This window comes from Lonchura striata, chromosome 13 (genome assembly GCF_046129695.1).
Source record: "Lonchura striata isolate bLonStr1 chromosome 13, bLonStr1.mat, whole genome shotgun sequence".
Lineage (NCBI taxonomy): Eukaryota > Metazoa > Chordata > Aves > Passeriformes > Estrildidae > Lonchura > Lonchura striata.
In genome coordinates this window covers 15,039,537-15,052,245 of record NC_134615.1, presented here as the reverse complement: position 1 = coordinate 15,052,245, position 12,709 = coordinate 15,039,537, and the positions used below count along the sequence as shown (strand labels likewise).

At 46.8% G+C, this 12,709-nt stretch overlaps 1 protein-coding gene across 1 annotated transcript in view; it reads right to left on the bottom strand.

Moving 5' to 3' along the window:
* NECAB2 (N-terminal EF-hand calcium binding protein 2) overlaps positions 1 to 10,946 on the bottom strand; it is a 74,159-nt gene extending 63,213 nt beyond the window's left edge. Inside the window, exons 1-2 of the mRNA XM_021535238.3 lie at positions 10,696 to 10,946; positions 1,868 to 1,892 (exon numbers count right to left, since the gene is read on the bottom strand). Coding sequence (XP_021390913.1) covers positions 1,868 to 1,892; positions 10,696 to 10,893 — 223 coding nt within the window. The 5' untranslated portion in view covers positions 10,894 to 10,946. The remainder of the gene's footprint in view (positions 1 to 1,867; positions 1,893 to 10,695) is intronic.
* Between the last annotated feature and the right edge of the window lie 1,763 nt (positions 10,947 to 12,709).

Genomic DNA, 12,709 nt, shown 5'->3' with positions numbered 1-12,709 from the left:
ATGCTTCCACTGTTCCTTGGAGCTAACAGGTAAAGCCATGAATAGGCTGAATTTCAACAAATCAATAAATTAAAGTCCAGAATGTCACAGAAAAATTGTGAAAAAGAGATCCCCAGGGATAAGAAATACAAAGATATTACCTCTGGCTCTGGAAACCTCTGAGCCCTAGTTTTCAGAGGGGCTTTATCAATGGAAATATTCTTGCACATCTCCTGCAGCAGCTGCTGTGAGCTGCAGGAGGCTGGAGAGGGGCTGTGGGGAGCTGTGATCCCAAAAGACTGCAGAGGAACACACCAAGCTAATTATAATGAGTGGCAAACTCTGTTATCCAGAGTTCATCAAATATAAATGGCTGGTGAAACTGGTCATTGTGGCTAGCAAGTGCTGTGTCAAGAAAAAAGCAGCATCTAAATAAATGTAAGGAGAACCACTGGAGGATGCACAGCTCTCCAGAGGACAGCCCCAGGACCACAGACCCTGCTCCAGAGGACTGCAGAGCAGGTATGCCTGGGCTGACACGTGTTCCAAAGTGCCACCTTGCAGGAGCCAGCCTGGGGCCAGAGGTGCCACTTAACTCCAGACTGCTTTGTGCCAGCCTGTCCCCCAGGTCCCAGAAAAAGGGAAGGGAGCATTAGAGCCATAGAGAGCACGTGCTGTGCTGCCCAAACACTGCAGCTGTAGGTCCCTTGCACTGCAAGCAACAAGAGTGGAAGCAGAGATGGAGAAAGCTCCTTCATCAAAGAGCACCTGGCCTTCCTGAAGAGATCCAGCTATTCTCCCTGCAGTGCCCATTGAGGGGCAGGAGAGGCAGGACAAATCACCTTCTCTGCCTGTGCCCAGTGGTGTTGGTCTCCCACCCCCTGCAAGTGCAGCCCCCACCCTTGGCAGTTCAAATACCTGCCCAGCACCATCTCTGAAGTCAGTCAGTCTGGTGCCAAGAGCATAAACTCATTTTTTCCTCTCCTCTCTCCTTGCATCACACAACTGCTCAGCTTTTCTAAGCAACAAACTTCAGCATCTCGTTACTCTGTCAGTTGCCATAACCAAGTGCCACAGTTAAACAGCATTTACTTATATGTGAGCCACTGGCAGCACCCTCCTTACTCAGGGGCAGTGAGGATACCCACTATGACCACCAGCAGAAATCGGGTATCTCCCTTTTAGAGCTGGAAGAGAACAGCCAAACTCTCCTCTGTGCTCCACTGCAAGCACACAGAGTTTTGATGCACATTTAATATTCTTCTTGTACAACAGGGAAAGAATAGATACTAGCTCTTGGGATTTTATCTAGGAGCTAAAATAAAACTGCTTTTCAGGGTGTGGAAAGATCCTGGGATTGGGCCCACTGACTCTTCTTTCTTAAGCTTGTTATCTTTCCAGTTCTCTCTTTCCATGCCATTTAATGAAGACTCATCCATGTTATTCCAAATGTAAGGACTTGGCTGGGCTCAGTGCAGGTGTTCAGCTTTCCACAGGCACAGACTGAAAACACACATCAAAGTGTGTTGCTCTTTGATGTGTGGGTCCAGTCCCTCAGGAACCAATCTATTAATATTCACAAGTTACTTCAAGATTTCCAAGGGTTGGATCCTCATTTATCACTTACCTGTGATTTATTTTTATATTGTTTTTGTGAAATTGCTCTTTGGTGGATTCTGCCATGCCAACTTGCATGCCAGTATCACTTCTGCTCTAGGAATATATTTTCCAAAAAAAATAATAAAACATTTTCTGATGTTTCGAGTGTATCAGCATCAGACACAGTAAACTGAGCAACATTTAAACACTTGGATGTTATTATCAGAAAAAGTAGTAATACTGACAATAGTCCAATGAAGAAATGTGAAGTATGAATGCACAGACTTACCATTTTTGTCAGCTCTTCTGAAAATCTAGAATTGAAAGAAAGAGAAAGAAATGTGTTTACTGTGCTGTCCAGCACGGGGTGTGAAGCCCCTTGCACCAGGACCATGCTCAGCCCCACACACAAGGCAGGTTCAAGTGCTCCAACCCCTTCAGACCCAGTTCAGGGGCTTTGCTGAGCTCACCCTCCCCAAGACTCAGCTCATCTCCCCCAGAGCAACACAACTGGCAGAACTGGTGGAAATGCTTTCAGCATTTCCAGCACCTCCCTCACTGAAGAAAGCTGAAACCATGAATCCAATACCAGAAAAATACACACTAAAAAAAATTCCAACAGCCAGTCCAGACAATTTCTCTGGAGTCAATAAAATCTCTTAAACCAAGTTTCACAGCTCTGCACTTCTGAAAAAAAAAAAAAAATTTACATTTTTTTAAAGTGAGTCTCCTGCGTGGGAAGGAGATTATTTTTAGACTTAAAACTACAGTGTGGAGGAACAGCCCACAGAGAGGAATCAAATGGCCATTTCAGAAGGAAAAAAAATGCAATAATGTGTAGTACTGTAGAACATGCCAGGGACAAAGAGAGCAGAAACAACTGTTTCTGGTGCTGTTTCTCTCACCAGACTCATTTGAGGAATAGTCCCCTAACACTGATACCACAATCAGCTGGTCACTTGGAGGTCCCTTGCTCTAATTGAGTTTTTAACCACACACACTGATTACATTCATTAGCTAGCCCCACTTACTTGATGCATATGTGTTACTTTATTTTACATAGTCATACCCTTATCAGAAATCCTCTTACGGATTTTGGGGTCCATCCTCAACATCTGGTGTCCTTTGTAGGAGGCTGTTCCTTGATCCCCACTTTTGAGTAAGCCAAATATCTTTGTTTTGCATAACTTCTACTTTGTCAGCCCTGCAGAGCTGAGCTGCCATCCTGCTTCTGTTTTGCACGACTTCTGCATCCCAAAGTTACATTCTCCATCTACTTCTCCAGGGATGTGCTGTTTTGCTCTCCTGTCCTTTCCAACAAAATGCAATTATTACCAAAAGGCCTGTGCAAAGACCAGAAACTTACAGGTTCCTGCCAAAAATGGCCACTAGCAAAGGTTGGCCAGAAATGACCAAAAAATTAGTATGGGCAGAAAAGGTAAAATATTCTCATCGTCTCTTCAGGTCTGACCCTATTAATTTGAGCAAGAGCAGAGATTTTAGTTGTACAAAGAAATTTCCCTGAGGAGGGAATAAAAGCACCAGCAAGACAGATCAGAGTCAGACATAAAATAAGATCTCATATTTTCTGGGTCACAAAACCATTAAAAAAAATACCAGAAGATAAATTGCTGTACAAAACAAGAACCCCAAGAGACAAATTGAATTGCAGAATATGATATTTCACTGAATATGGCTTAATTAAGGAGCATTAATCATTCTTTTGTCCGAAGTCCTTGTGAGGCTATGCAGCCTGGGGCAGAATCAAAGCAGGACTTTCTGGTGTACTTCAGCAGAGGCAAAACCCCTCTGCCTGAGCCAAAACAAAGTGTTGGGAGTCACAGAACTGCCTGCAAGGATTACAGCTGGTGACCACATCAAAACTCCTCTTGTGCTGACCTTCATTTTTAAAGAGCAATTAGAAGGTTTGGGAGAGAAAATCCAACCTCTCTCCACACTTACAGATTTCATTGATGTTAAATTTGTATTTTGAAAGGCCAGCCAGTCATGGCTTGTCTATGGGAAGAAGGAATAAATCCCAGCAGGACCCCAGCAAGCTGCATGGCTTTAGCACACATCCCTCACCTGTGCTCAGTATGCCCTGCCCACTGTATAAAATATTCCTCTTTTCATGGCTTGGACACCCCAGATCCTCACTCCCCATGAGCACCTCCAGATGAGGCACTTCTCTTCCTGGATCTGATTATTTCTGGGTTTTTTGTTTCATTAACACATCCTTCTGTTGTTCTTCCCACTGCTTTGAAACCAAGGTATTACAGCCAGTCTAATACAAAAGGAGCAATGCCTGTCCTAAGGTCCCATGGGAGATCACCATCTCACTAAGCACAGCTGGCAGAGGGAGAATGGGAAGGCAAAACCAATAGGTAAAATGTAGATTAAAGTGGGAGAAAGGCTCAACATGCAGTGCTCTTCTCCATGGAGCTGTTTGCCTTTCAAGGAATACTTGGAGCAACAGGGAAAAAATTTTAAAAATATAAGAAATGTTTAGAAATTGAAGTATTTATATTCATCTTCACTAAATGAATATTTTAGGACTTTAACTCTCCCATATAGTCCCTAAAGTACGACAATTAGTAAATGAACGTGTTGATGTGTGATGAAAGATCACATTGGCTGTGTTACTTATCAAAGTTTACTCTACAGCATCAAGCTGCTTGGCTTTTTTATTGCTAATGAGCAGGATTTATTCTTTCAACTTAATTGAACCACCTAAAATTTGCACACATAAAAAAATATTAAACTGGGACACCTGGAAAGAAAAAATGTTTTAAGATTAAGTCATCTGTCAGCACAGGCAGGCACTGCATCAAGGTATGAACACTGGAATGAGCATCGGGAGGCTGATAAAGATGTAATATAGTCTGTGATAGCTTGGCAGTGCTGCCAAAAATGCTGCTGCTGTGAAGACCCAGGATTTATGTTCTAGCTCAGCAGAATGCCCTCCCCCACACAGCCCAAAGACACCCTCTGCTCAGGTCCTGGATTAGTTGCTCCACGGTGGGATGGAGGTAATGGGCTTTCCATAAGGGAAAAGTTGTAAGATCTGGGGATGGAAGGGAAACCACAGCCCCTCACAGCTTCCCTGTGGACCAGAGAGCAGACCCATAATGGTGCCAGGCTCCCAGGGAGCTGGGGGCAGTGACAGCTCCCAGCAGCTCCAGAAGAAGGGAACACAAGCGAGGATGCTGTGTCATCTCCATCCACCCCGCAGCGCTCTGCCGGCTCCCAGCAGCTCCATCCTCAGCAGCAAAGTCACTTAGACCTCATCAAGGCAGCAGCCCTGGAGGTCAGCAAGAGAGGAGCTCATGAAATATGGATGGAGAAGTGCCCTGTCCTGCCAGGCCCTCAGCAGCAATTGGCTTCCTGTGCCTGCACGTGGCCCAGGACCATCCCATGGGCTGGGGCTCCGGGAGCCGGCGCTCAGCCTGGCCAGGGATGCTCTTTCCGCTCCATCACCCCCTGTTCTCCAGACGTGGGGGCATGCACGGATCTCGGATGGGAAATGAGAAATTATCCACTTCAAGTACCACAGCAACCATCTCCCCCATCAGCTGTGCTTTGAAGCTATTAAGCAAAGCTCCTGAAGCACAGGCTAAGTCACACAGTGAGCCCACAGGATGCCCACAATATGGGCATTAGCCCATTTTATAGGATTTATACAGGCAATGCATGCAGTTTGCTGTCTGTGGCATACTTAACCCATTTACCATGGTTTAGATGAATATAAACACTATTTTCTCTAAAGCAAAGAACTTTTGTCAAGATTTCCAATATGTTTTCTCTAAATGTATGTTTTTGCTATACTCTCAAATGGCTACTACACATATTTAACTGCCAGAAGTAAGCAATTCAAAACCCTGGTGGTAATAATAATCTTGAAAAATAAATGATGGCTTCAAATTTAAACATTTAGTTCTGCCTTCTCAAAGCTCCTGGATGAGAACATGCCACACTGGAGACTGCTAAATGAAGGTTTTCTCACAAATTTTATTAAATTCACAATAGCACTCCCCTAAGAAACCCAAAAATTATTAAAGGTTTTTGGAGTTTATAATCCTTTCACTAGGTTAATAAGATGTTGATTTAAAATAGAATGCAGCTAAGCTGAAATTCTGTTTTCCATCATAATCTGGGTGCAGAATAGAGGACAAACGTAATTATGTCTCATGCATGAGGAAAGCCTATGGATGAGGAGGTACCCAGAGACCCACATAGACCTAAAAATATTGTTAATCCTCATACTATGTTCCTGAATTCCTCTTCTGGCTTTCTGTTCCTCTCCCTACAAGTCTTGACACTTCCTTTGGAGTTAAGACAAGGTTTTATATCAGGCATGGCCTTTATTTCTCAAACTTGAGGCACCAGTAGGAATCTCCTCTTCTACAGCCTCTCTCTGTTGCTCTTTCTGGTGAAAATGTGAAAAGATAATGACCTGAAGCTTTGTCACTGTAGACTATGCCTTTAGACATCTTCAGGTTAATGAGACTTCCCCATGCAAGGAGAAAGGCTTTATTTTGGTGTTTCAGTAAGGAATATACTATTGGTGTAGAAATACTGTCCCATCTGCACTGGTTCCCCACAAAACAAGGCTGCTGCAGAGCTCCAGGTCTCTGGGCATTTTCCCACTTCAAAGCAGATCCTTTTTCTTTTTCCCTTCCTCCCCAAGAGAAGAGCAGCTGACACCATGTCCCAGCCTCTGCTTTCACTCTTACCTTCTCTTTAGAATTCACCTAGCTGTCCTAAATTTAAGTTGCATGAGAAAGGTAAGAATTGCATCTGATCTTCTGACCTGCTGATGTTCAGCACTAGAAGTTACTTTTCTGTTCAGCTTCATTTCAAGCACCCACTTGCAAAGCCCTGGAGATCAGAGGAGAAGGGATGGACTCTCCTGTGTGATTATGTACCTGGCAGTGAGCAGGTCCTGAAGGAAGAGAGCCTGGCCTGCCCTGGCCTCCTCTCCAGCTGTGCCTGCAGGTACAGCTCAAGGGAAGATATCAAACCATGGATTTCACAAAGGGAGGATTAAGGAGGAGGAAAATAGCCCTCCCAGTTCACTCACAGTGAGGAGGTAAACAAGGACAAAAGAAGGGGAATGAACCAACCTTGAAAAAACACCCCAACAAACAAAATTAAAACAGAAGGAAAAAGGTTGAAACAAGAGGAGTGAGAAGGGATTCCTGGGATTCTTGTGGCTGCAAGAGCCTTGCTATTAAGGGCTGCACTGGAAATCATGGCGTGGAAATTGTTGGAAATGGCAGTTCTGGATCTACATTTGGAAATTCACCACTGGCACAAACCAGATTCTCTGTATCTTCTATCCAGACACCTCACTCAATCCCATGGAGTTCGAGAAGCACAAAGCAGATTTGGCCACATAAGCGAGATTGCAAGAAGAGACTTAAGAATGAGAGATGGATTTGAAATTACCTTTCTGTCAAAGAATAAAAAATCAGATAAAGGTCAAAATTAGTTTTTTGCAAAAGACAGAGTAGCTAAACTAGAAAGCTTCACCTGACCTGAAATGAATGGAACTGTGTTTTTCAGGAGTATTTAAAATAAAGCCAAAAATCAGTGCATTTAGTTCCCATTGGCAAGAAAGGAGGCAGGGAGGCCAGTGCTGCTTGGGGCTCACAGTCCTGCCATGGGGATGCTCATTCATAACCGAGGCTGATCCTTATTTTAGATGCCAAGCAGGAGATGAGCCATGAACTAGATGGAGCATCTTCCCCTGTAGCTGCTGTGACTGACCAGGCCTCAGGTGCTCTGGAGTTGACACCTCTGCTGTCAATACAGGCTTTTGGCAGTCACAGGAAGGCAGGAGGGGGTGAGCAAGGACAGTAGATCAGCCAGCTCTGAAGTGCTCCCAGACAGAGCAACACTTGCCTAGACATTTCCTACACCTCGAGGGCCATCCACCTCAGCTCTGTGTGCACATGCACTCATTCACATAGCAAATACAATCTCACATTGGCTTACCCACAGAGAATATACACCCATATAATATATCCTCCTTTTCATAAGCATTGCGACATGGAGGATTTGTTCTTGACTGGAAATGTGACCATCTCCTCTTGTGGATTGGAGCAGCTCTGTGACAGGTTTTAACACAGGGGGTTTGTCCTTGTGGGTGCAGGAAGAATTGGATATCCTGTGTCCATCCAAAGCTTGTGGTGTGAGTGGGAATACCTGCTGCAGGTGGCACATGCTGCCAGCCCTGAGCCTTGGGCTCTTGCAGCTGGAGCAGACCCAGAGAAGGCACCTGAGGGTGGGCACAGGATGGGTACAGACCCCTTGTTCAATCTCAGTGTTTTTAATCCTTTACCTAAAAGGCCAGCAGCAAAGTAAGAGAAAAGCACTGAAGCCAGCCCAAAGTTAAGATTGATCCTCTAAGTAGGAGGTTGATGGCAGAAGATATCTTAGCTCCTTGTTGTGTTTTGTTCCTCTTCAGCCCTCAGTTTTGTCCCACAACAGCACAGTTGTGTTTATTTGGTGGAAAGAGCACAGGGAAGTTTGTTCTGACACACCAGACACCCTCATGGAGGAGTCGGAACAAGAACACTGGGGATGGATGAATTAAAAGAAAGCCAGAAGAGGAAGAAGTGACTAAGGTACTATTAGCGTCAAAGCCATTTTCTCTCATAACCAAGCCCAAGCTTTCCCCTCCTCCACCAGCTCCCAAGAAACTGCCTACACAGCACACCAGCTCATGGAAACGTGTTAGCTAACAAAATTGTACAGGTCTTTTACTTCATCCTCCCCCATGGAGAACCACACTGCTGCATGGCTGGGACTCACTGCTTCCCCAGCACATCCATCAGCAAAAATGTGAAGGAGTTAAATGGAAAACAGGTTATCATCGCTGAGCATCCAGTGGGATGCTTGTTACTTTCATGCTAATGTGTGAAAATTAAGCTAAATAGGTGTTCCCTGTTTAAACCCTTTGTGTGAAAGGGGGGTCTCGCAGTGCACTTGAAGAGCCCATTACAGCGAAGCCACAGCTTCAATTTGCTTTGCTATTGTGCCTGGAGAAAAAGGAGAAAATCAAGTTCTAAGGAAAGAGGGAAAAAAACCCCTAAGCTCTCAAATCTTACATTTCCAGAATCCATTTCTACTTTCAGCAGGTGAGAAAGGGCTCCCAGTACCATTGTGAAAAGGAAGAATGATTAGGAGCTGCACACCCAGCTCTATTGTACTTCCCACTGAAAGAATACAATGCTCTACTGTATTTCCCATTCTGAAGGTTCATGGCTCTTTTCCTAAGCTCAAACCTCAAAGTGAAATTACTTAAATAGAGTAAAATTGAATGCATAAGATACCATTTTGGTGGCAGAACACTCCTAACTCAAGAAACCTCTTACATAAATTTTATGCTGTTTCCTAATTGCATTTGTGCTCTGAAACTCAGATTCCAAATTATTGCAAAATTTTGGCAATCTCAGGGCAGACAAAAAAACAAAACAAGCCAAAACCAAAGCAAACCAAAATAATTAAAAAAAAATAGAAAAAGAACCCCAGGAACTCTCCCCTGAACAAGTTAACTGAAAAGACATAGGGGTGTGTGTTGCACTTGTCCTTTGTTTCCCTGGCAGCTCACTCCCCCAGACTGCAGCTGCCCACCTGCCAGCCCCTTCTACGGGCAGGATCATCCATCCATCCATCCTGCTCTCTGAGCTGCTTTTGGCAACCCTCTAGAGACAGTGCTTCCTCAAGGAACCAAAATGCCATTCATCTCAGGGTGCTCACAGATGGAACTAGTTTCAGACTCTCCAGCCCACGCCAATGCCTACGGGTTCAGCAAGTTATTTACAAAATGTAAGGGCTTCCCTTGAAGAGCTACTACTGCCTAGCCTACCTCTAAGAAGAGCATGAGTTATCCTTTACTACAGCCAATGCTTCAGTAGTTTATTTTGCATTCATTACTTCCTTTTTATTTTTTTTTTTTTTTTAAGCTAAGAGATAGCAAAACAGAGGATCCAGATCCATGTGTTTAATTACTGGATGCTGCCAAAAGACTGTAATTATACCATTTGCACTCTGGCTGATTCCACCCCATTCTCCCAATTCATTTAAGTGCAAGCAGCCTCGGTAGCTCCCTAATCAGAAGGTCTATAAATACAGCAATCGAGGCACTGAGCACATCCCTACCAGCCCCCCAAACCAGGATTAAAGACCTGCAGTACATCCTCATCCCAGCTGGTAGAGGGGATGCAGGACCTGGGAAAAGGCTGCAGAACCTGCAGCGGACCCCCATGCTTAGCCCGTCCAGAGGGTGCAGGAAATGGGGCACCCCAGGGCACCAGCCCGAGAGTTCAGAGTCCTGGCGAGGAGAAGGATACAAGCTACATCTCTATGCCCCATCCGGTAAAAAAAAGGCTCAGGGCTCAGGAGAGGAAGTGCAGCATCCAGACTGCCCCCCATGCCCGGCCCGGTCCGGTCCAGATGATGCAGAACCAAGGTGCACCTTTTTCCCAGCTGTCCCAGAGAGTGCAGAGCAGGGGGACGGGGACCTAGGCCACCCCGACAAACTAGGATGTGCAGCACCGGGACAAGTGGGGCAAGACCCGGGCTGCAACCCCATACCCTCGGCAGCCCAGGGACACAGGATCTGGAAAGAAGTTGTTAATCTGGGCACTCTTACACCCAGCCAGCCCGGGAGATGCAGGACCTGGGCTGCATCCCGTGCCCAGCCGGCCCGGGGAGATGCAGGACCTGGGCTGCATCCCGTGCCCAGCCGGCCCGGGAGATGCAGGACCTGGGCTGCATCCCGTGCCCAGCCGGCTGGGGATGCAGGAGCCCAGGAACAGCCCCGATGCCGAGCCGCTCGCGGGTGCAGGATGCAGGGAGGCTGAGAACCGGGCTGCAGCCGCTCGCTCGGCTGCTCCAGCAGATGCTGGACCCGGGAAATAAAGGCGATCCCGAGGGGCTCCAGCGGGTGCGGGACACGGGCAAGAGGCTGCGGGACACCCACGCCCACCCGGCTGGGGATCGCAGGACCCGGGCTCAGCCCGTGCCCGGCGGGTCCAGGGAGTGCCGGGAGCTGAGGAAATCCCCGCTCCCGAGGCAGGAGCCGGGATGCGGGATGCAGGGAGCACTCACATCGAGGATGACGGAGGTGCCCTTCCTCTGGGCGGCGGCGGCGCCCGGGGCGAGCAGCTCCCTCTCGGCGAGGCCCTTGTCGCCCATCCTGCCGGCCGCCCAGCGCAGGAGCCCGTCCAGCCCGCGCAGCGCCGGCGCCGGCTTCCGCAGCAGCTTCTGCACCCCGGCCCGGCAGTACCGCGCTGCCTGCTCGCACATCGCTCAGCCCGGCCTCATCCCGCCGCCGGGACTCCCTCCTCCTCCTCCTCCTCCTCCTCCTCCTCCTCCTCCTCCTCCCACACCGCCCGGCGGGCAGCGGGCGGGTCCGCGGGGGAGTTTTGGGATGGGGGTGGGTCAGCCCCCCTCGGCTCCAACACAAAGCACCTTTTTAGGTGTTTTATGTCTAAAAAGACTAAAACCGTGTTCTCTCGCCTCCACAGCCTCTCTACACTCACAGCAGATTTAGCAGCTCTTTGTGAGGGCAGAAGAGAATAAATTTGTTGGTAGTAAATAAAACTTGTCCCTGAATCCCTATCCCTCCTCCAAAAAGTCCCTATTCAATGAATAGTCAGCAATTCCAGGTGTGGTATTGCAGCATCTGTGGCTACAGCACTAAGCACAGTGCTCGGATGGAAAATATCCCTGACTCTGTAATTCTGTATTATGAGGACATTTCTTTGAGATACTCCTGTGCTCAGTTTCAGCTTCGAAATCAGCGAGATTTAGACCTGCAGTAGAGGCAATAAGTCTTCTGGACAAAATGGCACAAGATAATTTCATTTTCCTCTCCACACCTGAGGAGGTGCTCCCAATTTGAGTTCAAAGAAAGACACCAAAGCAGCAGAGCTCAGACTCAGAAACTTGGAGGTTTCCCTGGAGTTCTGGAGTAGCCATAGGCTCCAAAGAACCTTTCCCACATGCAGCAGCCAGACCCCCTCAGAGGCAGCTCTAGAGGACTTCATGATCTACCAGGGCCATATCCCAGATTTGAACACCTCTGTCACAGGAGCCAGCACCCCTGCAAACACTGCATACTTCCCACAGGGAGTCCTTACCTGGCCAGCAGCAGGATTGCTCCAAAGGGCCTGACCAGCCACTGCTTTCCGTGAAATAAATAGTAGTCAATTGTTTCTCTCAACAGAGCTTATACATTGCAGCTCACCAGAACCCAGACCCTCAGAAAAGCCTACCTGGAGGAATTATTTAGCAGCTTCTTCTAATAACCCTTCTTTATTCAGGTAAATTGGGGTGAATTTTCTGTGTTTGAGGTGACAGGTGGGGAATGTGCATTTTCCTCTCAGCTGCTGCTCAAAGAAAAGCGAGTGGGAGCCCAGCTCTTTCTGCTGAAGTACATGGAAAATAGCTGGAAGCTCTTAGAAGCCTCTTAAACAAATGAGGCACAGAGAAGCCTAGCAGTAGGTTAGGACACCCAAGGGCTGAGCCCCTCTTTCACCAAACTCTTGCCTTTCAAGCTTTCCTTCTCCAGCAATACAAAACTCATGGGGGAAATCTGAGGAATTTCAGGGGTTTATGATGGCTTGTGGAGCACTTCAATGGCTCTGTGCTCTTTCACAGGGATGCTCAGAGCACTGTCCAACCCAACCATCACTCATTTCCCAATCACATCTCACAGCAAAGCACAGCCAAGCCAAGACACATCTTGCCCTCCTTGCCATGAGCTGGTGCCAATCTCCTGTGCCTCTCACGGTCAGAGCTAGTCTGCTCTTTTGTACTTGTACAATTACTCAGATTATTCACCTTCTTCTTTCTCCTTTAGACATTCCTCCACTAAATGGCTGGTTCAGACTGTATTGATCACACCCAGGTTAGGATTACTATAAATGCTTGCTAATTAAAACTACTGAGTGAATAAATATAGAAATAAGGTTCTTTGAAATTTCCTTTCTATTTGCCATGAAGATTCATTACTTGGATTTGAAGTTTGGGGCTATTTCTGTGCTTTTGTCAAAAACAGTTCTTGGTAATGTCAAAACCAGCTCTGTGGCATTTAAATACTCATTTTTCCTACTAAACA